Source organism: Carettochelys insculpta, chromosome 21 (genome assembly GCF_033958435.1).
Source record: "Carettochelys insculpta isolate YL-2023 chromosome 21, ASM3395843v1, whole genome shotgun sequence".
Lineage (NCBI taxonomy): Eukaryota > Metazoa > Chordata > Testudines > Carettochelyidae > Carettochelys > Carettochelys insculpta.
Genome location: NC_134157.1, coordinates 15,651,461 through 15,679,399, shown reverse-complemented (window position 1 = coordinate 15,679,399; position 27,939 = coordinate 15,651,461). Strand labels below are relative to the sequence as shown.

The following is a 27,939-nucleotide window of genomic DNA, read 5'->3' as shown; positions in this document are numbered from 1 at the left end:
CAAAGGTTACATTGTTGTAACTAAACCAAATTAAAGTCCATCTAGACACCCATGCAAGACACTAATGTAGGTGTGCTCAGTCTGAAATTATTATTGCTCTATCCCCTAGGTTAGTGTGGACCACCACTTCATTGTGATAGGCCCTGTACAAACACATGGCAAAAAGGCTCTGAGGCATTTATCCTCTTGGCTTTAGTTTAATTTGCTAATTTTACCACTTCAAATTAATCCCAGAGGGGTAGCTGCTTTAGGCCATGCCTACACGTGCACGCTACTTCGAAGTAGCGGCTACACGTGTTGGGTGCTATTTCGAAGTTGAAATCGACGTTAGGTGGCGAGACGTTGAAGTCGCTAACCCCATGAGGGGATGGGAATAGCGCCCTGCTTCGAAGTTGAACGTCGAAGTAGGGCACGTGTAGACGATCTGCGTCCCGCACCATCGAAATAGCGGGGTCCGCCCTGGCGGCCATCAGCTGAGGGGTTGAGAGACGCTCTCTCTCCAGCCCCTGCGGGGCTCTATGGTCATCGTGTGCAGCAGCCCTTAGCCCAGGGCTTGTGGCTGCTGCTGCCGCAGCTGGGGATCCATGCTGCATGCACAGCGTCTGCAACCAGTTGTTGGCTCTGTGGATCTTGTGTTGTTTAGTGCAACTGTGTCTGGGAGGGGCCCTTTAAGGGAGCGGCTTGCTGTTGAGTCCGCCCTGTGACCCTGTCTGCAGCTGTTCCTGGCACCCTTATTTCGATGTGTGCTACTCTGGCGTGTAGACGTTCCCTTGCAGCGCCTATTTCGATGTGGTGCTGCCCAACGTCGAAATTGAACGTCGACGTTGCCAGCCCTGGAGGACGTGTAGACGTTATTCATCGAAATAGTCTCGCTACACCGAAATAAGCTATTTCGATGTAGCGTGCACGTGTAGACGTAGCTTTAGTCTGTAGCTTCACGAAACCCAACCAGTCCTGTAAGCCCCTTAAAGACTAACACTTCTATTGATTAGGTAATGAGCTTTCGTGGTACCACAAAAGCTCATTACCTAATCAATAGAAGTGTTGGCCTTCAAGGGGCTTGTTCTATGTGAACCTGGATTTACCAAATAAATTGACCTAAATTTACCTAATAAATAAAAGCTAGTCTCAAAGGTGCTTGTTTTACGTGAACCTGAATTTATCTAATCCATAAATTATTTACCTAATAAATGTGTGTCAATTTACCTAATACATAATTTACCGAACAAATTTACCTAATGAACCACGTCCCTCATAAATGAAAGGGTTAGTCATTCAGGGGCTTGTTCTTCGTGAACCTGAATTAACCCAGGCGCGAAGGGTTCAGTCTGTCGCCTGCGGGGCCCGCGGTGGCTGGATCGCCCATGACGAGCTGGAGCCGGGAGGGGGGGGGGGGACCTTTCTGCCGTCCCCGACAGCTCCGTTCTGCGCCGCAGGCGGCGGGAGCGCGGCAGGACCCTGTTTCCGCAGCCGGGGGCCCGGTCCCGAGAGCAGGCCCCGCCCAGCTCTGTGGGGAGCCCGTGGCTCCGCCTCCCTGGCGCGGCTTGTCGCCTTTCCCCGCCCCGGCCTGAGTGCCGGGCGGCTGCGGCGGCCCCTCTCCGGCAGTCCGGCGCCGGGCTTTGCGGGCGGCCCTTGCTGAGCGGGCGGCCCCGAGCCGGACGGGTCCGCGGCGCTGCGGCGCGGGTGCCGGGCGGGCAGCGGGTCCGCATGGGGGGCTAGCGGCCCGGCGGCGCCCATGGTGAACCGAGCGCGGGCGGAGCGGCGCCATGCCGGGGCGGGCGGCCCGGAGACCATGTTCGAGAGCTCGCGGCGGACGAGGAGCCTGTGGGACGGCGTGAGGCTGGAGGTGGCCGGCGAGGGCAGCAGCCCCGTGGTCCTGCACAGCTTCACCCAGCTCGACCCCGACCTGCCGCCGCTGGAGGTGAGGGCGCGCCGGAGCCTGGCTCCGGGCTGTGCCGGCCCTGCGGCGCAGGGGGTGGAGAGTCACTGGTGCAATGAGTCGGGGGGGTCTCAGCCGAGCTCAGGCTGGGGGTAGACCGGGGCAGGCGGGGATGTTTTCTGCCAAGGTCCCCTGGGCTCCGCTCAAGGGAGAGCGGAGGGCCAGACAGCAGAGAAAATAACGATCCTCCTCCTCCTAGAATGGTAAATCTGTAAAAATATGGGTGTGTGTGTGTGTCTGGGCATGGCCCCATCTGCTTATTGATTACCCCGGTGTACACAGAGGCATTTCAGGGCCCTGTTTCCAAAGGTCTGCGGCTCCCCGCCAAAAGGGCTCCTCTCCTGCGGTTTGTTTACACGTTTCGTGTTTCTGATTCATTCCCCTCCGTGCCCGTCCCCCTCCTCCACTTCGTGGAGGATGGATTCCTCCTGGGATTTGGTCTTCTGGATGATTGATAACACTGCTGAAAAACATCCGGGGTTCGGTACTTTCTTGATGCTGCAGGTAAGCATCCAGGAGTGTGCGGTGTAACTTCACTCACCATAGCTGCCTGGCGTGTGTATGCTGCGTTCTCTCCAGATGGGGCCGCCTGGCTTGGTTTGCAGGTGCTATGAGTTTGCACGGTCTCTGACTAACGTGTTTCCAATGCTGGCTTACGCGTCTGGTTCTGAGGTGCTGAGCCCTGGCATGGCGAGGGATGCTGTGGCTTACGGTGCAGGCTGCTCAAGAAGGAGAGGAGGACTGTGGAAGATGTTTGGGCAGCGCTTTTATTGCTTGTATCCAGGAGGGGTAAATAGCTGCCCTCTGTGATCTCTTTACTTCCCCTTAGGCCATTATCTTTTTGGCAGGCCTTCTGCCGAGCTGGAATATCTGTCAGGAGAGACCAGAGAGAGGCACGCCATCTGATGCAGCTAGTGGAAGGGAGCAGGGAGTTAGAGCCAGGGCATTTAAATATTTTATTTGAAAGTCTGGCGTCTGCTGTACCGTCTGCTCAAATTCTAGCTGCCTGTGAAGGCGTCGGGCCTATCCAGGTTGCAAAGGAAGGACCTGAGCATCATCCGCCCCTGTGGAGGGGGGAAGGCTGTGGGGGTTGGCTGGTAGGACACTCAGTGGAGGATGCAAAACATTCATACTCAAGGGTGTGATCTGGACCTTTCTGTGAAACACTGGCTCTTTCTGGCTTCAGATCCCAATTGTGCTGGTAGGAATTGGGGCTGTCCTTCTAGGGAGGTGTGTGTGGCGCACACAGCAGCCTGCATTTTGTCAAGAAGGCTGCGGGAAAACGAGGGGGACCCTGATCAAATGACAGGCTCAGGGAGAGGAGTTTGCATAGCCCAGCATAGGTAAGGGAACATTGGGTTGCGGGGGTTGGGTCAGTGTCAGAGACCTGCAAAAACATCCTTGGATATGTCTGGGTAAGCCAGGCCTATATCCACCATCCTGTGGGTCAAAAAGAGCACGGTGCCCTTTGTTGGCTAGGATGGTGACTTCGGCTCAGGGTAGTGGGTGATTAGGGACTTTCTTCCACCCATCTCTGGGTAACTAGCGCTGCGTTTGGCAGCTGCCTCTGGTTTTGTCCAGTTCCTTCCATTGGCGGATGGGGGAAGTTCAAGTGTGCACATGTGTGGCCCAGTAGAGAAGAAGTTCAAGAATGGGTCAGCAAGGTTTGTTTCCACTGGAACTTGCAACCCACCAGGCTTATCCAGCCCTGGAGCTGTGGTGCTTCAGAGAGGGTCACCACTAAAGCTTCTGGGATCACAGCTAGGTAGCTGGAAGGGAGAGAAGACAAGACTTAAATGAGTTATGGGGCAGAGCAGTTAACGCTAGGATTAACAGCCCAGTGCTGTGGCGGAAGCACCTTCCTTGTACACCTCTCTGCCCGTGTAGAGCCCTGGTCTCTCAAAATCCCAGTTAGGAAAGGGGACTCTGGTTGTGGCTCCCCAGTCCTCATTTGTCCAGTGCTCTCACCCCATGGGAGCTTTTCTAGGGACCAGCCCCGTCAACACCGTAGAAAGTTCATAAACATGCCATTGAGCTGTTTCCCTTCCCTCCCCCTTTCCTCCTTCTCTCTCGAGGGTGGGCGTAGTGACAGTGTTCAGAGCACATCATCTGCTTCTGGTTACGCCTGGCAGGAAGTCCAGACTTGCAGCTCCTCCGGTGCTGGGAGAGCAGGGCTCTTGGCTGGGAGAGCGTTCAGCGCAAGGGAGCAGGAGTGGGAAGGGCTGCCATTCTGCTCCTTGTTGAGCATGCTGAAGCCCTCGTGCCTTCCTGCCCAGGTCTTTGAGTTAGGTAGTTTCAGCAGGACCCCAGGACTTGCAGCAGGAGTAGAAAAGGGGAGATGGGGGCTGGGGGGAGGGGTTAGGGACAGCGCTGCCCTACCAGCAGGGGGTGATGCAACCCTATGGTCAGACGGAGTAGGATGGACCTGCTTGAATATTTGTTTGGAGTGATTGCTCCCCTCCGCACCCCGCTCATTAAAAGCTGTGACCAGCAGCAGGGTCGTCTTTCTGGCTCTTATCTCAGTGCTTCTCCTTTGTGTTGATTGATTGTAGGAAAGAAACATGTCTACTCTACTGCTCTAACCATTAGACACCAGGATTCTTGGGTTCTGTTCCCAACGCTGCCACCTCTTCCCTGTGTGAGCATCGACACGTCACTCCCCCACTCAATACCTCATTTTCCCCGTTTATGACATGGGCAGATTGCTACATAGCAAAGTGAGGAGTTGTGAATCAGGGAATGACTTTTTGAGACCTTCAAAAGGAACATACTACAAAAGTGCTGATATTAGTTTTATTGTGTAAGGTCCTATTCGTTTCTCTTTGAGCCGTTAAGTGTTTTGTTGTGACAAAACAACTGGAAAATGCCAAACTGTTACATCAGTGCAGTTGGTGAAATCGCTCTGTGGGACTTAACCTGGACTCTTCCTAGGAAATATATTTATATTTTAGTAAGAAAAGCCCTGGAGACAAAAGTATGGCCATAATGAGTCCGACCAATGGTCCTTCTAGCCCAGTATCTTCCACGAGCATCAAGCATGAAACACTTCAGAGGGAATTAACGGACTGGGGCAATTATCTAGTGATCTATCATTGGTCCCAGATTCTGGCAGTAGGAGGTCTAGGAACACCCAGAGCAAGGGGTTGTGTTCTTCGCTCTTTGGCTAATAAACATCAATGGACCCACACTCTGTGAATGTTAACTTGGTCTTTTTTGAATCCAGTTATGCTTTCGACCTTCACAATCTCCCCTGGCAATGAATTCCGCAGGTTAACTGTACATTGTGTGATGTTCTTCCTTATGTCTGTTTAAAATCTGCTGCCTATCAATGGACTGCAAATGGAAGTTTTAAAAAAAATTGATAATCTGGCCTTAAATGCCAAGGGCTGCATGGAGAATGCCTTCAATCAAGTTCAAGGTTGGAGGAAAGCCTGGGAGCAGAGGTAGAAAAGTACCCAAAAAGTTACTTGACTAAAAGTGCAGCTGCTTTCACTTCTGGATACTTGAGTACAGTCTAGATGGGGAAAAAGTACATACACAGGTGTCACAAGTGGTTTTTCAGAGGGACACAAATGACTTGTACTTAAGTACATCTCTCTGCCCCTGCCCCCCACCCGCCCCCAGCAGCTGAACTTTTACCTAAGTATCTTTTTGGGTACTTTTCCCACCTCTGCCCAGGAGGGTTATCTCGACCTACCAAGACATGTTAAAAATACACCATCTTTGTCCAAGCTAGTAGTGGACCACATGTTAACTAGTACATGTCCAAAAAACGCCTTGCTTTCCAGACTTTCCTGCATCCCTGACTTGGTCCTTTTCTGTGCACTGAGTGCAGCTTCATTGGCATGAATGGAATTATGCTGGTTTACACTGGTTCAAAATCTGGCCCAACACGGGAGCAGGGATTCGTGAAAAAGCTGTCCATCAGGCAAAGGGATTATTCACATTTTCATGGCCTCAGCTCATCTCTGGCTGGTGCCTATGGAACAAGCAGTCCCATGCTGGTATCTGTGCCATTTCCAAGGCATCGTCTGTCTGCATTTGGATTCTCACGTACCTACGTGCTGCTGGGGGAAGGTTATACAGCTACTGCCCAGGCACTGGGCGCTGTGTACTGTGGACAATTAAAAAGAGGCTTGCTTTTGTTATGCAAATTGCTCAGTGTTGTTGCTTGGGACCAGGGCTTCATGTGGTATCATATGGGGGAGAGGAGACCTTCTCTTCCCCTGGCCACACCTGTGCTAGGTTTGGGAAACAGAGATCCTGTCTGCACAGAGTGCTTTCCTCTGCACTCAAGCTGAGTGCAAGATGCCTCCTGCAGTTCACAGGGCAATGCCCTGCTGGTATTTCCTGGATGGGGATTGACTTTCTGGCTTCCTTCCAAACGGTGCAGCACTGGCTCCCAAGAGGGTTCAGCTGGTGTACGTGTGCACAAGTGTCTGCAAAAGAACCTAAAGAGCCGGGCGGGCAGGATTTTTTTCTTTGATACCATTAAAGCGGGCTGCGGGAGAGGCTCCCAAGTATGTTTGTGTACAGATTGTGTTACCTGGAGATGGCTGTCTCAGGTTTCAGTAGAGCTCTGGTCTGTTGAAGGTGTAAGTGGATTCCGTGCTGGATTGGCAGCTCTGCATTGCCGCCCCTCCATCCGCAGGCAGAGGTGGCTTCGGAGCCATCTGCCAGGGGTTCAGAGGGACTCATGGGTGCTCAGCTTGGCTACTTATTCCTTGGCCTGTGGGATCAGATTATCAGCAAGGGGACTGAGTAATTGCACTGATGTTGATGGTGCCAAGGGCCTGGATGCTGTCAGATTCACTTGACATCTGCCTAGATCATTAGCACCAGAGTGCTGGATTTGAACCAGTGACCTCGGTGCTGAAGGCCTGATCCAAAGGCCACCGATGCGAATAGGAGTCTCTCCATTGACTGCAGTGGGTTTTGTGGCAGGGATGCTCTTTGAGTTCTCTTTGTCCCGAACCTGGAGCACTGGGCACCTGGGTGCTCCTGGAATGCATCTAGTAAATAGCAGCTTGCTTTGATTTGATGGACGTATAACAGACTGCTTTTTTTTGTGTGCCTAAAGCTGAATGACGCTAAAACCCGAGCCCTAGTGATTGTAAGATAATGTGGGAGGAGAACCAAGCCTCATGTTGCTTGCAGAATTCTGCTTTATGTCTCCTGTTGGACGGGGGCGTGAGTTGCAGAATCGCTTTTTCTCTTGCTCAGGGTATTGCCATAGGTCCTTGAGGTCAGGCCTCTGTGAGAGGGAAAGAGCACAGGAGTGTTGGCTGTTTGGGGATGCAACAGGATCTGATCACAGAGATTTTTCAAGGGGATTGTAAAGGGATGCCTGTGCTGGTTTGGGATTGGTGTGTGCTGGGAAGCCCGTCTTGCCCTGCGGGAGGCCTGGGGGCTTTGATGCTAACCCACTGGCAGCGAGTCCCGGAGTGCCTGTGAATGGTACATTCCTCTCCATCACACATCAGCTGGGCCAGTGACTGAACTGGTATCTGTACAGGCAGGCCTTCCAGTCTGGCACATCCACTAATTGCCCATCACCGTGTGTTCCTCCCACTTCCCCCCTCTGGTTGTGTAATTGAAACAGTGGTTGGGAGCTTAGTTAGGTCTCTCCAGACCATGTAAAGTGGCCCAGCAGCCTCTAGCTCTCTGCTTTCTCCAGCGCGCCACACTCATAGCTGCCTGGGGCAGCCCTTTTCAGGCCGCTGTGTAAATAAATAAAAGGAATGTGGGTTTGCAGCACTGTTGGGGCTCTCATATGTTCCTTCCCCCTTCCTGGACCCAGCGGGGAGTGCAGGGAAGAGGGGGTGGGGAAGCTGTTGCTAGGGAATGGGATTTGGATGCAATGTCAGCTGAATGGGGGAAGAGGGAAATGTTTCCCCTGTGACTTTCGCTTTCTGGGAGGTGGAATTCCACCCTGTGCTCAGTCTGTGGAATTTGAGCCTCTCTTCCCTGCAAAGGGAATAGATGAGACTGTGATCAGAGGGATAACTGGAGCCTTTGAAGGGACTGCTGAGTGTTTATCCAGTGCTTTAAATGTGCCCAGCATTGCATGGATGCCAAGAGAATGTTCCTGCCCCAAAGAGATCCCAGTTCAGTTGAGTTTGCATTCTATGTAAAACCTGCCTTAACCGAAACTATTTTAGATGATGCTCTGTGTCATTTGCCCAGACAGGCCCAGAGAGCCATTCTCCTTGCCATATGAGCATCAATGCTCTGTCTGGGATGTAAAACTGATTTTGTGTGACCATCTTCCCCACCTATACCCCTCTGTGTCTCTCAAATGGCCTTAACTTAGTGCTGATTATCTGGAGAATACAATCAGGGTTATCCTGCAAGGAGAAGTGTTCTAGTGAAACCATGTCCACAATCCTACAGTTCGGATGTGAACAAAAATGGTCAGTGAGGAAATAGTTACGTGGTCTAGGTCAGTGGATATGTGTTATCCCTGGGGAGACTCTGAGCTCTTCCAGAGGGTACATTAACTTTTTTTGTGAATAAAAAAATTGGGTTTATTTTATGTAAATCTATTTTTTTTTAATCTATCCTTTTTGCATAATCATAAGTGCATGGCAAGTTTATTGCCTCTAGGCAATTCCTTCCAACCAGCCAGTTACGATTAGGTGGTTTAAACGAATGTTTTGCAATGGTAAAAGAAAAAAAAATTGTAGGTACTGGGAGTACTTATAATATTTTTTTAAAAGGCAGTACTTTATTTAAAAAAAAAAAAGGTTGAGAACACTGGTCTAGGTCCTTAAGCAATCAAGTCTCAGGAGGGTAGCCAGGTTAGTCTGTAGCTTCCACAAGCAGTCCTGTAGCACCTTAAAGACTAACAAATATATAGACTCAATTTATTACCTAATAAATATATTTTGTTAGTCTTTAAGGTGCTACAGGACTGCTTGGTTTTTTTTGCTAAACAAGTGTTTCCCCAGTGGTGTTCCATGGAACCCCTGGGGCTCTGCAAAGTGAAAATAAGAGTTCTGTGAGAAAATTCCATTGCAATAACATTTTCTGATTTTAAAATAACGATCAATATTTAAGCATTTATGATTTTTCTTATAAACCATTTTCGTTTGTGTTTGCCACGATATGAGTCCCTGTGCGCTGCCAGCTTAGCCAGAGAGTGGAGACAATGATGTCACTACTCAGTGCTCTGCACACAGTCACTGGTGCGATCGCCTGTTTATATACCACTGTAAATCCCCATACTCACTCTGTTGACTCATTACATTAAATGTGACTTTTGTCTTTGAATATGTGCAGTTAAATCATTGGTCTCATGAACTTTGCTTAACATTTGTTTGTTATCCTTTTTCAGCTCCCTATATAAGACTGTTGGTTGGGGCTCTGCAAAATTCTTTTGAGTTTTAAAAGGGTTCTGTGGCCAAATAAAATTGGGGAAACACTGTGCTAAACTATCAAGATTAGCAACCCAGAGTTAACATCCTATTGAAGGGGATGGAGGCACTTCACACCTCTCAGTGGGTGTTGGATAGGGCCCCATGTCTTCAATAGTTTTGCATCAAGTCCTTCCTCTGTGTCTTCATTAACTTCATCGTTTTGTTAGTCTCTAAAGTGCTATATGACTGCTGGTTTGTTTTGTTAAGGTACAAACGAACACAGCTACCGCTCTCTTACTCTTCGCTGCACAGAACAAAGCAGCAGAAATGTAGCACTTTAAAGACTAGCAAAATGATTTATTCAGTGGCAAACTTTCATGGGACAGACCTACTTCTTCAGATCAATCTCATTTCCAATACAGACTGACTTATATAAGTACAGAGGACCGAAAACAAAAAAAAATGGCAATAAAACTGCCAAATCAAACTGATTTATGCATATCAATCTGTATTGGAAATGAAATTGATCTGAAGTGGATCTGTCCCATGAAAGCTCATCACTGAAGAAGTCATTTTGTTTGTCTTTAAAGTGCTACATTTCTCCTGCTTTGTTTTGTTGGAGTAGAGACTAACATGACTACCTCTCTGTTAGTCTTCACTGCACAGTTAATCTGAGGGACTGGTGCCTGGTGTGCCTAGTCCAAGTGTGAGAATCCCCACTGCAAATCCATTCGCTTGTTATTCTTTGCTCACTGGTTCTACACTTGTGTCTGAGACTGTATCCCATGGTCCTTTATGGTGAGGCACTCTAAGATCATTTTCCCAGTCAGCTGAGGGTGAATTTATCTGTCTTTCATGAGGAATGGCGGGATTGAAGCTTTAGCAGCACTCAAGTGACTTATTTTCAGTGTGGTTCTATTAGAGCTGAGCTTGGCTCTCACCCAACTGCACAAACTATCACAAAGCACCTGCAAAGCTGGGTCAGAGGCTTTCTTTGTGTGGGGGCCAAATATTCTGGGCTAAAACCTGGGTCAGGCCCTGGATTAACTGTGCTGTGAAGACAAAACTCTGAGCTGTTGTCTCGGGCTGCCTGCAAACATGGGAGGACAGCACTGCCAAATCTAGAAACACTTCAAAACAATAGAAATCTCAGCCGCTTTAGACTCTCACGTGACAGCATCTAGAAACTTTTTACTAAAGCCCATTGCCACGTTCCTGTTCAATCCAGGCCCTACCCACCAGGCATTAGATTGGGGTCCCACTGCAATAAAGATAACACTTGGACATTGCTCCCAAGGCAATTTGAGCCCGCAAAAGAAAATGGCAACACCAGCTGGTTTTGTGGAGCAGTCTCTACTACAGGTTGAATCTCTCTAATCTGGAACACTCTCATCCAGCAACAGCTGTAATCTGACATGATTTTAGTTAGCCAGATGACCACTTATCCTGGATGTGGCCAAGTTTCCCGTGGTCCCAGAAAGTTTGTTTACAGCCACCAGTCCTGGCTCTCCATGTTCTGTGCTGTTGTTTAGTTGTAATTTACCCCAAATGTCTTCTAAGCGCCCAGTAAGCAGTGGAAGTGTTAGTAATGTGCTAGGCAATATTGACCTCCTGTGGTCCAGCAAATTCTCTGTCCTGCAGCGGTCAGGTCCTGAGGGTGAAGGAGAAGACCAGTTCCATCTGTATTCCCCTGCCCTGTAAGTGGATCCACCAATGCTTGATTGGCTCTTTTGAAGGCTGCAGAGGGAAAGAGGGAAGTGAAAACCAGGTGTAAGGGCTTGGGGCTGAATTGTGTGTTTAAAAATGTTGTCCTGCCCTCCCTTAGGTAAGAAAGGGTATGTCTCTGGGGACAGCTCGTGAGCTGTATATCTAGCTTTGTTGATAACGAGTTCCAATACATGCAATTAGCAGAAATAAATACTCAAGCCTCCCTGCTGCCTTTGACATATAACGGTGTCAGTGTGAAAGGGTTCTTTATTTTGTTCAGATTTTAAAGGGGTGACACTTGGCTTCCCATTCTATCCTTTTGTGGCTTCCTTACATGGAGAAGAGAGCACCTTTCCTGACTGAAGAACTGGGCATGGCTGGTGACAGATTTAGCTCTCTGTGGCCGGGATTGCCTTTGTTGTGTGTGTGTACAATGGGTCTGGAGCCTCAGGCACTACTGCAGTAGGAGGAAACCATAACTGTAACTTGGCATTAGCACATACCATGTCTAGATTTCTCTCTTTCCTTTAGTGCTACGCAGATACTAATTAGTTGATGAATGTAGAGCACGTGTTCCTAGGTCTGCAGTTTGTTTTGGTTTTAATAGGCCAGTTATTTTACACTGAGTAAGTACCAAACATAACTGAAGAGCAACAGCTGAATGTTGGCAGAGCTTTCAGCTGGCATACAGGCATGTGTAATGCATATTTCTTTTGCATAGCTAAACAACGAGATTGTTTTTCATTCCTCAGCTGGGCTTCGGACTGGGTTCATCTCAGAAATGTGACTGTCCAGAGGGAAATGGCTTTTTCTGAGAGCTCACATTGGCTACGTCTACACGTGAAGGCAACATCGAAATAGCTTATTTCGATGTAGCAATATCGAAATAGGCTATGTCGATGAATAACGTCTACACGTCCTCCAGGGCTGGCAACGTCGACGTTCAACATCAACGTTGCACAGCACCACATCGAAATAGGCGTTGTGAGGGAACGTCTACACGCCAAAGTAGCACACGTTGAAATAAGGGTGCCAGGCACAGCTGCAGACAGGGTCACAGGGCGGACTCAACAGCAAGCCGCTCCCTTAAAGGGCCCCTCCCAGACACAGTTGCACTAAACAACACAAGATCCGCAGAGCCGACAACTGGTTGCAGACCCTGTGCCTGCAGCATGGATCCCCAGCTGCAACAGCAGCAGCCAGAAGCCCTGGGCTAAGGGCTGCTGCCCACGGTGACCATAGAGCCCCGCAGGGGCTGGAGAGAGAGCATCTCTCAACCCCTCAGCTGATGGCCGCCATGGCGGACCCCGCTATTTCGAAGTTGCGGGACGCGCAACGGCTACACGGTCCCTACTTCGACGTTGAACGTCAAAGTAGGGCGCTATTCCTATCCCCTCATGGGGTTAGCGACTTCGACGTCTCGCCGCCTAACTTCAAAGTTAACTTCGAAATAGCGCCGGCGCGTGTAGCCGTGACGGGCGCTATTTCGAAGTTGGCGCCGCTACTTCGAAGTAGCGTGCACGTGTAGACACGGCTCTCGGGTCCTGGGCAGCTTTCTCAATCTGGCACTGTGGCAGCAGCTGCCCATCTGAATTCTGGTTCTTTGGTTCTTGATGTTGGTGCTACTGTAGGAAGTAGGAAAAACACAGCTGAAATTTCCAGAACCCAGGCTGAGCTTTCCCTGCTGGTGTTTGGGAGAGTGGTGGAGAGAAGAAAGTTTTTTTTTGTTTTGACTTGCAAACAGAGCAGATTTAATAGGGAAGTGATTGGTGGTGACTTCGTCTGGAATGCAGAGGGGTTATTTTTAGAGTTGCTTTTCTTTCTGTTATCCACATTTTAACAAATAGCAGCTGAGCTGAATGCCTGCGTGGAACTCTGGTTTGTAAAGTGTTCCCTGCCCGTAATACAGAATGCCTTTCTATATGACAGAGCAAAACCACTGAGATTTCCCCTCTCTTTACAATGAACGCGTTTCCATGGTGATGCAAAACCCCAGGCAGCTTTGCATGCTCATTTGAGGTTGATGTTTTCAGTTTTAAAACGTTTTTGTTTTGGTGGCTTGTTTTTAACCTGAGTTAACGTCAAGGAATAGGCTCAAGTGTACACACACGTTCTCTCTCTTAGTGCAGCTGCACAAAGCAGGGCTGTTTTGGTTTGAGCCAAAACTAAATCCTAATTCTAAGCCCCTGGGACTTTGAGGAAATTTGGATCCAGCACTGAACCTTTCAGCTGAGGCCATAATTTTGGGGTGATTCAGTTGTAGGTTTGTGTTGTCTGAATCCCCATAAGTTTAAGGAGGTCTGGACGGTGTTCCTGCTAGCTTTTTCCATGCGTGGGTGGAATAAATGTTATGTGCGCTGTGGCACATGCAGGTGTACAACACCAATAGCGACACACGGTGCCCACCGAGAGTGGCTGAGGACGCTCTGCAGAGCAGCTGGGCGGCCCCTGAATCTCTCCTGGGTGGCCGCCCAGGTGCTCCCAGGGAACACTGAGTCTGGATGAATCATTCAGCCTTTGGCCCCCCTCTTGTAGGGTCTGGCTTGATGCACCAAATTCCTGTTTAAGTCAACAAGCATGTGGAGGATTTTCCGGATGTAGCTCTTACAGCGAGTAAGGCCGGGTTGGGTTGAACTTTCTAAACATGCTCTTCGCGTAGCTCCTGGGGGCGTCACTGAAAGCAGAGCAGGGGAAGGCTGTCGTTTGGTTTGCCGTGGTCAGGTGACGGCACTTTCCCTCACTTGTCTTTATTCAGCAGCTCTTTTGCAAGTGGATTTTTTGGTTAAACTTCTCTCTTGCGTCCGGTGTGTAACCCCTTTGGCAGGAGCATTTGGAGGGTTGGTGCTACACTACTGCCTGTTGCTCGTCTGCAGTTCAATTGCCAGCTGGCTGTTTTCTCTTGATTGTCTTTTAGTGATTGGTGTCCTGGTCACCACAGCGCAGCTAGGCTTAAATGACTCAGGGTGTTGCTATGGTTTGCTGTTGGAGAGGTGAGGTAACTAAGCACCTGTTTCCTGCAGTGTTATGGATCATACTGGATTGTGCTGCAACATTCATCTCTGGATTTTGACTACCCTTCAGATTTGAACTTGTCACGCCCTGGCGTGTTGATTCAGACCCATCTCTGCTAGTGGGTAGATGGAGCAGAATGAGCCCTGGAAGCTTGGGGCAAGCTGCAGACAAGCCCCAGAATGTTTGCTGAGCTACATCTTCTCCAAATTGTCAGAACTTCTTGGGGCTTTGGAGCTGGGCCACCCACAACGGCCTTTTTTTGCACTGAAGTAGTCCTGTCCAGGACCCAGAGTCTGGTTCTGCGAAGAGATTGTGGTACTAGAGAGTTCAGAACCTCCCCGCAAAGTTTTGGCTAGTGAGAGGGGGCAGCTTAGGGGAGTGGTTCCTCCTTCTGCCCAGTCCTGGAAACACAGTTGTGGGTGTAATGCAGTCACCTCCGCCTCTCTCACACCCAGGCTCCTGCAGTGATGTTGCCTCTGGATCCCACCAGCTGTTTCATTAGGGAGCTGCTGTGACCTCTCCAGCAGTCCTGTTTCTAAAGAGAACCATGGCTTGGAATTCAGACTCAGGGGGGCAAGTCTCTGTGGCTGCCAGTCGCTGGTAATCCAGAGCAGATGAAGGAGGAGGCCCTGCAAAAGGGAATTGAGTGTTAATCAAGCTCCGGAAGGTTTTGGATGACAGGAACTGATAAATTAGCCCACCAGTGTGCGTCTGCAGTGGCTTGTTAAATTGCTGTGTCTGAGCGGGGTTTATTACTTGATTTTTTTTTTCTGTGCAATAGGAGCTGCAGGTGTTCCAGTAACATGCCAGGGGCGGTCTCAGTTACCTGTAGTGTGCGGCTGTGGTGCCCGGAATGGAGATGTGGCCTTGGAAGTCTTGGTTTGGTGCAGGGGAAATGGCCCCCAGGCAGAAACTGCCTCCCCCAAGGATATTGATTTAAAGCTCTGTGTTGCAGGGCATTTCTTGTCTGTGCCTCCAAAATGGTGGTGCTGGGAATGCTGCAGACTGTGCATTCATAAATGCAATGCTGCCCATGCAGAGCAGGAATGAGGAGGAGCAGGGGAGGAGGCGGGGACTGCATTCAGGCAGGTAGCAGGGAAGACAGGTAATGTTCAAGCCCTGATGTTGCCCCAGGCCTGTATGCTGCAGAACACAGAGCTTTCTGCCTGGCTACTCCCGTCTGTTTCACTGGGACTGCTTGCAGCAATACGCATAAGCAAGAGCTGTGGCCAAATTGTTCGACGTGGGCATGTGAACATTTGCCTGTTCGGTGCACAGGTTAGGCTCTTAAATGAGAACATCTTGATTCTCAAAGGTGGCAGGAGCCTTCAGCTCCCATCATCATCACTAGCTCAGCACCTGTGAAGATTGGGCCGCTTGAATTCCAGGTATTGATGTTGGGCTCCCAGGTGGGAACTTGTTTGGCCCAAGAGTCTCTTGGCCCTGGTTGCATTACACTTACTGGCCTGTGGGCACCCTGTCAGCAATCCCAGTAATAGGAGATATTGCTGATTACAAAACAAAAGTGCTTGATGTCATCTCTCCCCTCTGCCAATCAGATCGGCAGCACCTGAGTTTCTCCTGGGCAGCTGCGCAAGCGTTCAGCTTACAGGGAACACTGGTCCCCTCACCACAGAACCAACTGTGGGGGCTGGACAGGAACCATCCTAGAGGAGAATTGCTAGCTAATCATCACTGTCTGGCACATTCCCATTTCACAGCTGTGGAGCCAAAGGAGCCTCTGTCATGAAACCCAGGCAGTCAGGAGGGGGTGGGTGACTGAAGCCCCCTTCGGGGTGCAGAACAGCTGAGAAAGCACAGCAGTAACAAATGGAGAATTATGCATCCTCCGTGTCTGGAGCTGGGGGCAGGGAGTGTGGCAGGACAAAAGCCTCGGTTTGCGTTCTCCCTGCCTTTCACAAACAGCCCCGCTCTGGCTGCTGCAGCCCTCTGTTCAATGGACTTTTCCTGCAGTTTCTCTGCTTCAGCTGTTCACTGGGTCATCTGAACAACAACCATCGTAGAAAGAGAGGGAGATGGGTTTTTGATTGGCTGGACTGTACAATGAGACCGTCTCTGCCTTTCTGGATACAGTAGCGGCATTGAATTGGGTTACCAGAGGGTGCTGACTCTGCCGTGCCATGCAGACCCGTGGCGGGGCCGGGGTTCGCGATTTGCAGAGCATTCAGACCAGAGACTTACTGCCCAATGTCTGGGGGCTGTGGATCTCTCTTTTTCGGTAACCCTTCCCTAGCCACTTCATTCTAGCAGGTGTAGGGGCTGATCCAGGCAAGGGTGCAAAGGGTCCTGTGTGCCTAGGACCTTGCAGCATCATCCTTGCTGTAAAGGGTGAAGAAGCTGAGGTAGAGAGACTGACTTTTTTTTTTCTTTTTTCCTGAATTGCCCACTCACTTGGGCTGCCCCTTTCTCATGCACCAGCCTGACTCTCAGCAGTCTGGGACCATGCAATGCTCATTGGTTCCCACCAGAACTGAGCGCTTGTCACCTCTGAACAAAGTCTGTGCATGTCTCAAGTCACCCACCCGGAGTGAAAGGCTGCTTCCTTGTGGAATGTTTTGCTAAGTGCTTTGATGAAGGCCACAGGAAGCTGGGGTTACAAGGAGCTGTAAAATGAGAGAATTCTTGAATCTTTGGACTTGCCTAGGCAGAGTTGATACCAAATTCATTAAGATCTGAATTTAATTCTGTTTAAACCATGGTGTGCGCCCCAGTGTGTACCCTGATTTCAGTGTGGCTTGCTCTGGTTTAGTTTAAGTCAGGACCAGCCACTTTTAAACTGAAATAAGCATGTCCCCACAGGGGCTTGCATCATCTAGAGTTAACCCAGTGCTAGTTTGTGAACAGTAAGGTCAGATGTGCTTGGCAGCCCTCTCATCATCAGCAGAGAACGACGATGTGCCTCGGAGCACCCAGCACTGATACAGGGATCCTTGTTTCTTTGATGCAGGTCGGGCCCAGGCATTGACTCATCTTTACTGTTGCTTTAGTAACCAGGTCTGCATTAAAAGCATCCAGTGGGAGGCAGGGGTGCATGTGTGTGTGTGAGTCGGGGAGGGGGGAACGACACACAAGTGCAGTTGGAACCATACAGCTAAATCATGCTTGAACGGCAGCCAGCTGATGAGTTACAAGCTTAAGAGGATGGATTATTGACTGGGCAGCTATTTACAGAGTAGTGGAACTGCACTGAGTGGCTGCTCTGGAAGGGTGCATAGGCTAGAGGGAGGAAAATGCATTAGCCCCGGTGGAGAGGACTGAGAATTAATTTCTGGAGAGGAGAGAAGCCTTCAATTCCACTCCTGTCCCAAGAGTGCAAACGGGCAGCTGGAAATCAGGGTGGACCGATTTTTGAATCGCAGCAATTTAAAACACCAATTTTAATCGTGATTTGAATCAGCAATCAGGAAACCTTGATTAAAAGCATCTATTTAAATTGCATTTTGCATTTGTACTTCAGTATTTTCCCTAAAGACAGTTTGATTCTCATAGTTTTAATAACCATTAAAACATATTGATTTGCAACTATGGGTTGGATCTCTGTAGTCCGGCACAGTCGGGACCTGACTGGTGCCGAACGAGAGCATTTGCTGGACCAAAGGTGGTCAGTATTGTCTAACAGCATTGCAAATACTTCCACTGCTTCCTGGGCTCTTAGAAGACATTTAGGGGTAAATTACAGATAACAGCAAAGAACACTGAAAACCAGGGCTGGTGGTTGTAAAGAAACTTGGATACCATGAGAAATGTAGCCACACCCATAAGTGGTCAGCTGGCTAACTAAAATCATGCTGGATTACGGGTGGTGCTGAATGAGAAAGTACCCAACTAGAGTTGTTCAGCCTATAGTTGTAAACTTTGTACTAAATTTGGTGCTTCTTTTTGCTAGCTGTACATATTTACTTACACAGTTACGTAGCTCAACTTTTTTTCTCAGATTTTTGATCTTTTCCTTTAATTTTTAATGATGATAGAAAATGGTGAATGATGCCTTTCATACTTGTGATTTATTTGTGTCCAGCTCTGTTTGGATGGAAGTTCAAATTCAGTGGACAAAAGATGTATTTTAATTTTTTAAAATGAAATAAAACTTCCTGAAATGGGCTGGATGCCTAACGAGAAAAAACAATGGGAAGTCCTGTGGCACCTTATAGACTAACATATTTATCGGAGCATAAGCTTTCAAGGGCAAAGACCCACATTGCCAGATGCATGTAGATGCATGCACTACATGCATATGACAATGTGGATCTTGGCACACGAAAGCTTATGTTCCGATAAATGTTAGTCTATAAGGTGCCACAGGACTTCCCATTGTTTTTTCTGGATACAGACTAACACGGCTACCCTTCTGATAAAGAGAAAAAGTTTCATCTGAGTCCATTTCAGATTTAAAACAGATTTATTAAATAAAGTTATCTTTAATTGATGAATTAATGATTTCTAGTCACCATAGCCTTCAAGATGTTAAAATTAACAGATCTCTTCCTTTCTTAGCTAGCTCTTATTCATAGATAGCAAAGGATTTTTTCCTCTTTGAGCTTTTTCAGCTCTTTGGGGCAAATGCTTTGTCTTCACTACATGTTTGAATGCCATGTGTGGCACAGTGGGGCCCTGCTCATGTGTATGCATTGCCATAATGTAAATCATCATTACATCTGCCAAGTCTATTTTTGTTATATTCAAGTAGCAAAGTGGGAAAGTTAATATCTTTTATTAGCCCAACATCTGTTGGTAAAAAAACAAGCCTTTGAGTTCATGCTTTCTATGTAGTGCTGGGGTGTCCAAGGTCTGATGCATTAACCACTGTATAGCAAACTAGCCACATTATTCTGAAAATATATTTATTGTTCAAGCCAGCTAGCCACACTCAACCAGCCAACTAGCTGCATGGAGCTAGTGGCTAGTGTGTTGGACACCCGGATGTAGAGATTTTCCCATCCAGCTTAAATGCAAAACCTTTAATTCTCTAGTTTGTACGAGATGGTTTTAGAGATGAGTAAAACTAAAGGCAGATTTAGATGCTGCAAAACGTAATGAAACCTTTGCTTTTGGAAAGCCCATTTGCTTTGCGCCCTCCCCCCTACTTCCTCAAACCACACTTAGTTTTTAACCTGACTCCTATTTTAATTATACAGCTACCTAGGTTAGCAGCAGGACTGAGGATAGAGACATGGTTCTAGTTTTGGCCTATCAAGTGGTCAAAAATGCAGATAGCTTTGGTTTGGCTTTCATGTAACTGCTGCACTTGTTTTGCTTTTGCCAAAAAAAAAAAAACCACATAGGTCAATACTGGCTCCTTGGAAACCAAACCCCTGAGGTATGGCTGGACAAAGACAGAAAAATCATTATGGTTTTGATTAGTCTCAAAGTTGTCACCATCCTGTTGCATTTCAGATGGACTTATTACACTAACGTCTACACACCTCTTCCTCTGCACCTCTGTTACTCTCCTTCTCTTGCACTGTGTCCCTATGCTAGGAGTCACATCGGTGTTTGAATCCTTCTGAAGTGGAGTGATTTAGGGCTTGGCTTCACTTCCGGAAGATGGACCCAGTTGGGGTTGATCTTCCAGAGTTCAATTTCATGTGAAATCAATCTCTCTGGGGTCAGCAGTTGACCCCAAGACTTGCTATCACGAGGAGTAAGGGAGGTCAACAGAAGAAAACTCCCATTGCCAGAGCTAGAATTGCGTATCTGAAATTGACTTTCAGGTCTAGTGTTGACCTACCCTTACTGCCAGAAACTCTCTTTAATCCGATGCAGTGATACCTATTATTACTTTGTGTACTAACTGTCACCCACTGTGACGTTCTAGCTCTTGTTCCTTGGGCCCTCCTGGGTGAGCCTGCCTTTGTGTGAGCTGTATGTTGCCATGCGTGGGGCTGCCTTTATATATAGTCCGTGGAAACTTGTGCTTATATTAACAAGAGCACAAAGCTCAGAAATGTGACATGAGGGCCGAAATTGCCGTATCTGCTGAGCGCTTTCTGCCCCGAGCTTGGGTGGAGGGGAAAACATACGGGGGTCAGTTTTCTTAAGAACTGCGTCACCCTGGAAAAGCTCTTCCCAGAATGCCTGCCTGTCTGCCAAAGTCTTGCCCTGGGGATACTTGCCTGCATAGTTTTTCCACGTAGGGTGTAACCATCTGAGGGCACAAGTGGCCATTGTACATTCTTTTGCATGGGGTTGGGATTAAACCCGTTGCCCCGGTGTCTGTCAGTCAGTGCTTTCACACTGCAGAGAACAACTACATTTCCTGCTCTCCTGCATGTGCCGTTGTAAGGGCCTGAGTTTCAGAAGCCCTAGTGCCTCCCAGGTCCAGAGGAAGAAGCTGAACAGCCTTTTAAATCCAGCCACCAAGGGATTATGTGCAGCCAGGGGTTTGTTCCTGTGTGCTTCTAAACTCCTGCAGAAGTGAAGCCAGAGCAGGGGCAAATTCAGTCACCCTGCACTGCCTCGTGTCTGGAACTAAGCGGTTTAGTTCCTAATCCCCAGCCACTCACTCAGTTAAGGCTTTGCCGCTTGCACCCTTAGAACAGACCCTGGAGGTTCTTGTCTGCCCAAAAGCGGGGGGAGGAGGAGGGAAAGAGAGAAAACAGAAAGATGTGTTTGATGTCTCCTGCCAGAAAATGTGAGAATTGCAAGGCTCAGACCTGTGGTCCATCTAGTCCAGGGGTCTGTCTCTAACAGGCCAACACCAGATGCTTTAGTTGCAGGTAGGGGTTAATCTGTTCCCCACTTGTCATGCTGCACTGAGTGGGGTTTGCACAGATGGAAGGTAGAGAGTGTCTCTTCTCCAGAGACTTGCAATCTAAATGGACAAAGGGAAGAAGAAACTGAGGCACGCAAAGGGACAAAGCTGGTTTTGTTCCTGGCCATGTGACTAGCCTGCGTCTCTCCCCAGTGCAGACCACTGGCCTGTGGAATATGTTTTCATCCATAAGACAAAATTTCTTGTATTTTGTGTGTGGGAGGACTGGGTGTGGATTTGAAGAACTCAGGCCAAGACTTTTCCATTGCTAGTGTCTAACTTGAGATGCCTTAAAAGGGCCTGTTTTTTTTTTTTTTCCCCCAGGATTGGAAGTTGGGCCCCTACAGTGCGTGTGTTAGGTTGAACACCCAAAACCACTGGTCTCTTTGGAGAATCTTAGTCAAAAACGGAGCAAGCTGTGGAGTATGTCCCCAAAGGAAAGGATCGGAGCCACAGCCCTTGAGTCCCTTAAAAGTCAGCAGGAGATATTTAAGAACAGGTTAGATAGATAGTACTTCGTCCTGCCATTGGGGCAGGGGGCTGGACTCGATGGCCTCTCGAGGTCCCTTCCAGTCCTAGTGTTCTATGATTCTATGACTGAACACTGGAGAATACACTTGCATTGCTTCCCGACAGAGAAAGGGTTCATGTCTCTCCTAGCTCTTGATTTCAGCCCGGGGCATCTGCAGGTTTCTGAAATCATTGAAAACACGGACCCTTTGGGTCCAGTAGCTCATGCTGTCTCCATTGGGCTAAAATGCTCCACTCTTTAACACCTAAAGTAAAACAAAATACGCATCAAGTGTGTCTGGAGGTCCTGACCCACAGAGCCAAACAGCTGATGGGGCAAATGGCCATTCCCAGATTTTGCCACCACCTTGGTGTGCCTTGTAGAAAACCCTTCTCCTCCACCCTCCCCATTCAAGTTTGGCTTCTGGTCCCTGTTCCAAACCTTTCCTGTTTTTCCCCTCTGTCACTGCTTTTTACTAGGGTGTTGGAATTGTTCCTTGACTGAAGTGGCTGGGGACAGGAAGGAAGGAAGGAAGGAAGGCAGAGAGACTGTAGAGTTGGAAGAATACGCATCCATCTGCTTCACTTCCTGACACTATTGTTCTCATGCTTGAGCGATTAGCTCTCCTGGATGGAGGGGCTAGAGGCTATGATGGACTTGGTGCTACAGAAGTACATAACCCTCAGTGAAGGACATGGGCCTTGTTTCTTTCTCCCATCAATGTGACTGGTGAAGCAGACTGGTAATCAGGATCCAGGCCCATCTGCAGGAACTTCTGTGTGTGTGCTCTTTTTGTAGATGTGAGCCACTCCACCCCTACGCAGAGGACCCAGCCCTTCTCTTCCCACACCTATCTCTCCAGCTGCCCCCCCTGTTTCCCCTCTGGGCAGCCTGGCCTGACCCCTTTCTTCTCCATCCTGGCTGTCTCGCACCTCTGCCCCCAGCCCCACACAGGCACCAGGGCTTTCCTGAAGACGCACAGCAGTCGACCTTGCTCCCGCCAAGATTTTCCAGCCTTGAATGCGTTGAGTTATCTTTTGGGCAGGTTAAGATCTGGAATGGATAGAAGGGTGTCCTGCATTTTGGCACCTTATGTTGCTTATCTACAAAGGCCCGTACTATCAGCAACCTAGACCTAGTATGTTGTTACACGGCTTTTTTTTTTTCCTGTGTCCTTGGCTCTTGGATAGCATGGCGATGGGTTCGCTCAGTAATCAGAGCAGGATGGTCTCTCTAAACTGTGTCCTGCGGAACACTGGTGTTTCATGAACTCACAGGTGTGCTGTGAGTGTCTGACACTTTTTTGATATCATACACTGATCTATTTTGTCTGTTAGAACCAGAAACAATGTTACTGCTTCATTGCTATGACACCTGGTTGAATTTGGTATGTATTTTGGTTTTGTTGTATATGTTGCTGTTTGGTTTTGTTTTTTATTTTGTTTTATTTTGGGGGTGAGGGGTCGGTCTGACGATTTTTAACTTTGTTTTATTGAAGAACATTTTCATAGGTGTTCCTCATACAAAATATTGTTGTCTGGTGTTCTGTGGTCTCAAAAAGCTTAAACACTCCTCTAGGCATCGTCCTGGGCATTGCATTTGAAAGGGAAGTTTATGTCCCTGGGTGTGCATGGGGTAAATTAATCTTTGCTACTTGTATCTCTGCTCTTTGGTATTGCGTGGAAATCCCCCCCCCGGAAACCTGTTGTGTTACTTAGTCTTATTTTAGATGAAGAGAAGAAGAAGGGGGAGCTTCTGCTTTTGTGTTTGATTCACAGAAATGAAGCTGTTTCCCTCTCACTAAGAGTGGGGCTTTTTGTTTCCTTTCAAACAGGGTCACGTGTTGCAGCTTATGTAAGAAGCTCAGAAGTTACTGCAGTTCATTTTGATGAACGGAGGCTTCTGCTTGCGTGAAACCTAACTCAGGGCTTGTGTGAAGTGTGGGGGAAATGGGCTCAGATGGAAAGGGGTTTTTAGACGAAGCTTTCTGAGAAGGACTCCAAGGTATCAACGACTGAGCACCATCTGGAACGGGGCATGGGAAATCTTAGTTTCACCAACATGGAAAAAGTCACCAACAGCTTCGTCCAAAGTCCATTGTACTCAATGCAGAGACTCCCGTTGACTTCAGTGAGCTTTGAACCAGACCCTTAATCTTGTCTATGTTCACATTCTAAGATTGTTAATTCTCAACAGGTGCAGATCCACTGGGGCGGGGGAAGATGAACTGTAAACAGAGTTAACTGAGATGATGGTAAACACTCCTGAGTCTTGGCCTATATTATGTAACCTTTACCTCTACTGCTGCTGGAGTAGCTGCATGTACTCAGAATTATGCATCCAGATCTACCCTGTTGTAGTAACAGCTCCTGTGCCTTATTTTTCTTGCCTGTGTGTAAACAGGGCTGATGGTATCCCTTGCGGAAGGATGCGAGACATCAGTCACTCAGGCTTACCTAATAAACACTCACAGGCTTGTAAAGCATTTGAGTTCCCCAGCTGGAAGGTGTTAGAGAAATGCAGAAAGTGTCTTATTATTTTGATCCAGATGCTGTCAGCATAAAAATAGCTTCTCTAAGCATCTATGTCTCTGTCATCCCATATTTCAGGCTGATGCCTTTGTAATAATAGTGCATTATCTGTATTTACTGAGGGCTAAGAGTAAACTCATGGGCATATAGTTACTGCTTAGGCCTTGGTAATTGCACGCTTAATTGTTTGTATCTCACATGCAGTGGTTTTGTCATGCCTGCAGTTAAATTAAGTCACACATTTCCTCTCCTCCTTCACCTTTAACTAGTTTCAACAAATTTAAAAAATCATATTTGTTTGCCACCATTTTGGAGATGCCATCTTTGGTATCTATTTTTGCATCATTCTCCAGGTTGGCCAATGAGACTCGACAGAGTTAATTTTGCTTTCCTCCTCAGTTGGTTCCATTGCGCGGTTCTCCCTGCCACAGGGTGTGGGTTGCAGAGCTTCAGGGGAAGGTCTGTTTATAAACAGTTGTGGCCACTGAAATTTTACAATGTTTTGGAAATCACATTTTTGGTTTTTTAGCTCTGTCCCCCCCAACATTTGGAGCTGTGCTTGAGGGCCGTGTCTCTTTTGACAATAAAGCGTCCTCTGAGGAGAGTGTCATTCTGCCGTCAGGATTGTGCTTTTGCTGTGAACTCTGAGTAATTTACAATGACGCTTGGTCAGGCCTCAGCTTGAAAATGGTGCATTCAAAGCTATAAGATGCAGAGCTCAAGAACGTTACGAACAAGGTTAGGATTCCCCCCTGCACGCTAGGCTTCTTGCAGATGGGGAAACCAAGGCACAGAGAGGTGAATTCACTTGCCTGAAGTCATCCAGTAGGCCACTGATAGATCCTGAAGTAGAACCCTGGTCTCCTGAGGTCCCAGTCCTCTACCCACACAGCCACAGTGCCTCTAGCATTTTGAACCAACATTTCTGGAAGTGCTACCATTTTCCCAACAGGGCAACAAGCCATCTGGGTTCTGCTTTTATATTCCTCTGAGTTCTACCAATAGGAAACTTAGAAGCCTGTTCAAAAGGTTTACAGTTCATGTATAATTGTACAATCAAACCCTGCCTAATTAAGCAACGGGGGTGGGGTCCCATATGCCTTGATTATATGCTGAACTGGATAGACTGAGTCTGGAGCTCCCTTCGGAAGTGAGTGCTGGTTTCTGGGAGCCTTCTTTTCTTGGGTTCCCAACCTGAGTCACTTTGGGCTGTTTTCAGGGGCGCTGAGCAGTGTTCACTGTAAGCTGAGTGCTTGGGTGCCCGCCCAGGATAGATTCTGGTGCTATCCAGCTGATCAGCAGAGCACCCACAGCCGGCAGCCTGTGTTTCTATTGGTCGTGCACATCTGCACATGCCTTGATGCACAAAACAAAATTTATTCTGCCTATAGATGTAAAAACAATTAGAGGGAACATGGGTGCAGAACCCTCACTGATCCATCTGAGCTCTGTGGGAGTTGCAGGGCTCAGGCCCATGGAGTCAGAAAAGTTGAGTTACTTGGGGCCGTAGGTGGAGGGAAACATGGCTGCAAATATCTCCCCAGAAGCCAGGGGAGAAGTTGGTGGGAGAGCTGGGATTACAACTCGAGCGTTCCTGGGAATGTTCCCTCTAATCTTTCCCTCTGTGTGTGTGTGTGTGTGTGTGTTTCCATCCATGTGTGGAATAATTTATGTGCACTGAGACATGCAAATGTGCACTGCCAATAGAAACACACAACCTAGCTGTGGGCACTCTGCCAATCAGCTGGGCAGCTTTGGAATCTCTCTTGAGTGGCTGCATGGGTGCACAGCTTCCAGGAAACAGGTTCTTGGCTCTCCGTACTGTGCTTAGATTACTAGCTCTTGCCTGTCTCTCAGTCCAACTTCTTGTCCTGTTTTCTGCTAAATTGCAAAGTAAGGGGAAATGCACTGGGACGTACGAGTGTAGATGTCAGTTTGAGCCTTAGCTCTGTCTCTGTTTCTGCTTTGTTTTGCTTCCTTAGTTTCTGACCAACCTGTGCAGAATGCACAGTTAGTTGGAAAAGGCAAGGAGGAAAGAGGAAGCTGATATCCAGAGTAAAGATTTAATATTTTATAGTCCTAGCAAGACAACAAGCCCTTGGTGCACACCTGTCCTAGAGCCATTGGAGATCCAGTCACTTTGAGCATGGCTTGTGAAAGGGGTATCTGAAAGTCATTGCAGGGGAAAAAAAATCATGAATCAGATGGACTCAAAATAGGAAGGAAATGGAATTTACAAGAATATGCCGCAAAGCAGGGCATTCCCTCTGCGTGTGACACGGAACTCGTGAGCGGAATCAGTTGCTGACTGGGTAACATTGCTTTCCCTTTCAGCTGCATGGCAACTCGGTGAGTGAGTCATGGATTAAACACTGGAAATTTTGTACATGCTAGTATATGACTGTACTTTATATTTTAATGATGTGGCTTTAGCAATCTTTCAAACCTCTGACTCAGGAATTTAGTGGCAGAGCCAAATTCTGCTCTTAAACTAGTATAATCTGGGGTCTGATCCTGGCTGTTACTGTGCACCTCCAGACCTCCATTCACTTTGCTGGGAGGTACAGCTGCTCAGCATCTCTAGGGTCAGGCCATAAAGCCAATGTAACCCAATTAACACCAGACTTTCACCCGTGGAATTTGTTCCATGGGTTCGATTATGGTGATTGAATGAAAGGTAAAGCAGGAAAACCCCCAGGGTGCCACTGTGCAGTTGGATAGGTCCATTGTGAGGCAGGATTTAGCTTCCCTCAAAGCTTTTGTCAGTCACTCTTCCTTGAGCATATGGAACCACAGGCTGATCTGCTGGAAAACTGACATGTTGGAAGCAGTGTTCCCTCTAATATTTTTCCATCCCTGGGTGGAATACATTTGGATATGTGCATCACCAGTAGAAACACATGCTGTAAACTGGGGGCGCGGTGCTAATCAGCTGGGCAGCACCTGAATCTCTCCTGAGTCGCTGCCCAAGTGCTCAGCTTACAGGGAACGCTGGTTGGAGGGAATAAATTGCAGGAAAAGTCTTTTTTTTCCAGAAACAAGACTTTGAGCAAGCCTGTCTGGCTGAGATGGTTTTTGGAAGGTGTTTCGTAGCAGTCTTTTTAGGCAGACTGGGTCTGTGAGTGGATATGAGGCTTTGATAGTGTAATGAACACCACACGAAGGTTTACACCCTGACTTGAGGAGCATTTCCACAGGTTTCTTCCAGATGCTCAAACTTAACCATGTTCCCACTTCACTGAGCCCCATCTGTCTGTGTGGACATTCTTACTCCAGTGTGAGAGTGGCTCGTTCTCGTTTGTGGAGCAAAACCAAGCACAAGCAGGGGCGGAGTTTTTCAGGAATAGCTATTTGTGAAGAACTCGCTGTGTTAAACCCTCCGCTTGGAAGCCAATGCCTTGTAAAGTCCATGGGTGGTGAAAGAGGAGTAGTCCACATAGTCTGCAGGTATGATGGAGGAATGGCTTGGGTGAGGGCTGCCTGCAGGGACAGACTAAGGATGGCTCGTATGTTGGTTTATGAGGGACATGCTTCCTGTGGTCCTGTGCTGGAGGATCCTAGGGCATTCCAGGGCTGAGAACTGCAGGTTTTGCACAAATTGTGGACGTTCCTTAGCTGGCAGACTGACTATTTGCATGACTCCTGATACAGAGCTTGATCGCACAGAGCATCACCTGCAATCTGGCTGGGGCCTGGGCCTGCTCCTGTGGAAGCCAGCAGGAGGTGGCCCTGGGAAGGCTGTTCTCCCCACTGGATTGGTTTTTTAGCAGCACAAAATGTCACCGTCTCCTCAGCAACAGGCCCTCAGAGCTGGCTGCCTAACCCAGCTCTCCGGCTTGAGTCTAGGCGCCGGCCAAAAGCCTCACAGGCTGCCGCAGGAGGTGGCTGCTGCCCAGGGGATGGGGCCAGCCTGTTTGTCCACTTGACCCCAGTGTTGCATCAGGTTTGTGTTTCCCCTCTGAGGCATGGGAAGGAGAACGAGCTGCCTGGGTTCTGGACATGGCGGTGCGAGGGGTCCCCGTGGCAGTGCAGGGCAGCTTTCCTGCCTTCTCACGGGCATGCATGGTGGCCCGTGAACCAACGTGTAACGGCTGCGTGGGTCAAGCCCA

At 48.4% G+C, this 27,939-nt stretch overlaps 1 protein-coding gene across 2 annotated transcripts in view; it reads left to right on the top strand.

Moving 5' to 3' along the window:
• Positions 1–1,619: 1,619 nt before the first annotated feature.
• RALGDS (ral guanine nucleotide dissociation stimulator) overlaps positions 1,620–27,939 on the top strand; it is a 45,317-nt gene continuing 18,997 nt past the window's right edge. For both annotated transcript variants that reach the window (XM_075015682.1, XM_075015681.1), the window contains exon 1: positions 1,620–1,921. In XM_075015682.1, the coding sequence (XP_074871783.1) occupies positions 1,736–1,921 (186 nt within the window). In that variant the 5' untranslated portion in view covers positions 1,620–1,735. The remainder of the gene's footprint in view (positions 1,922–27,939) is intronic.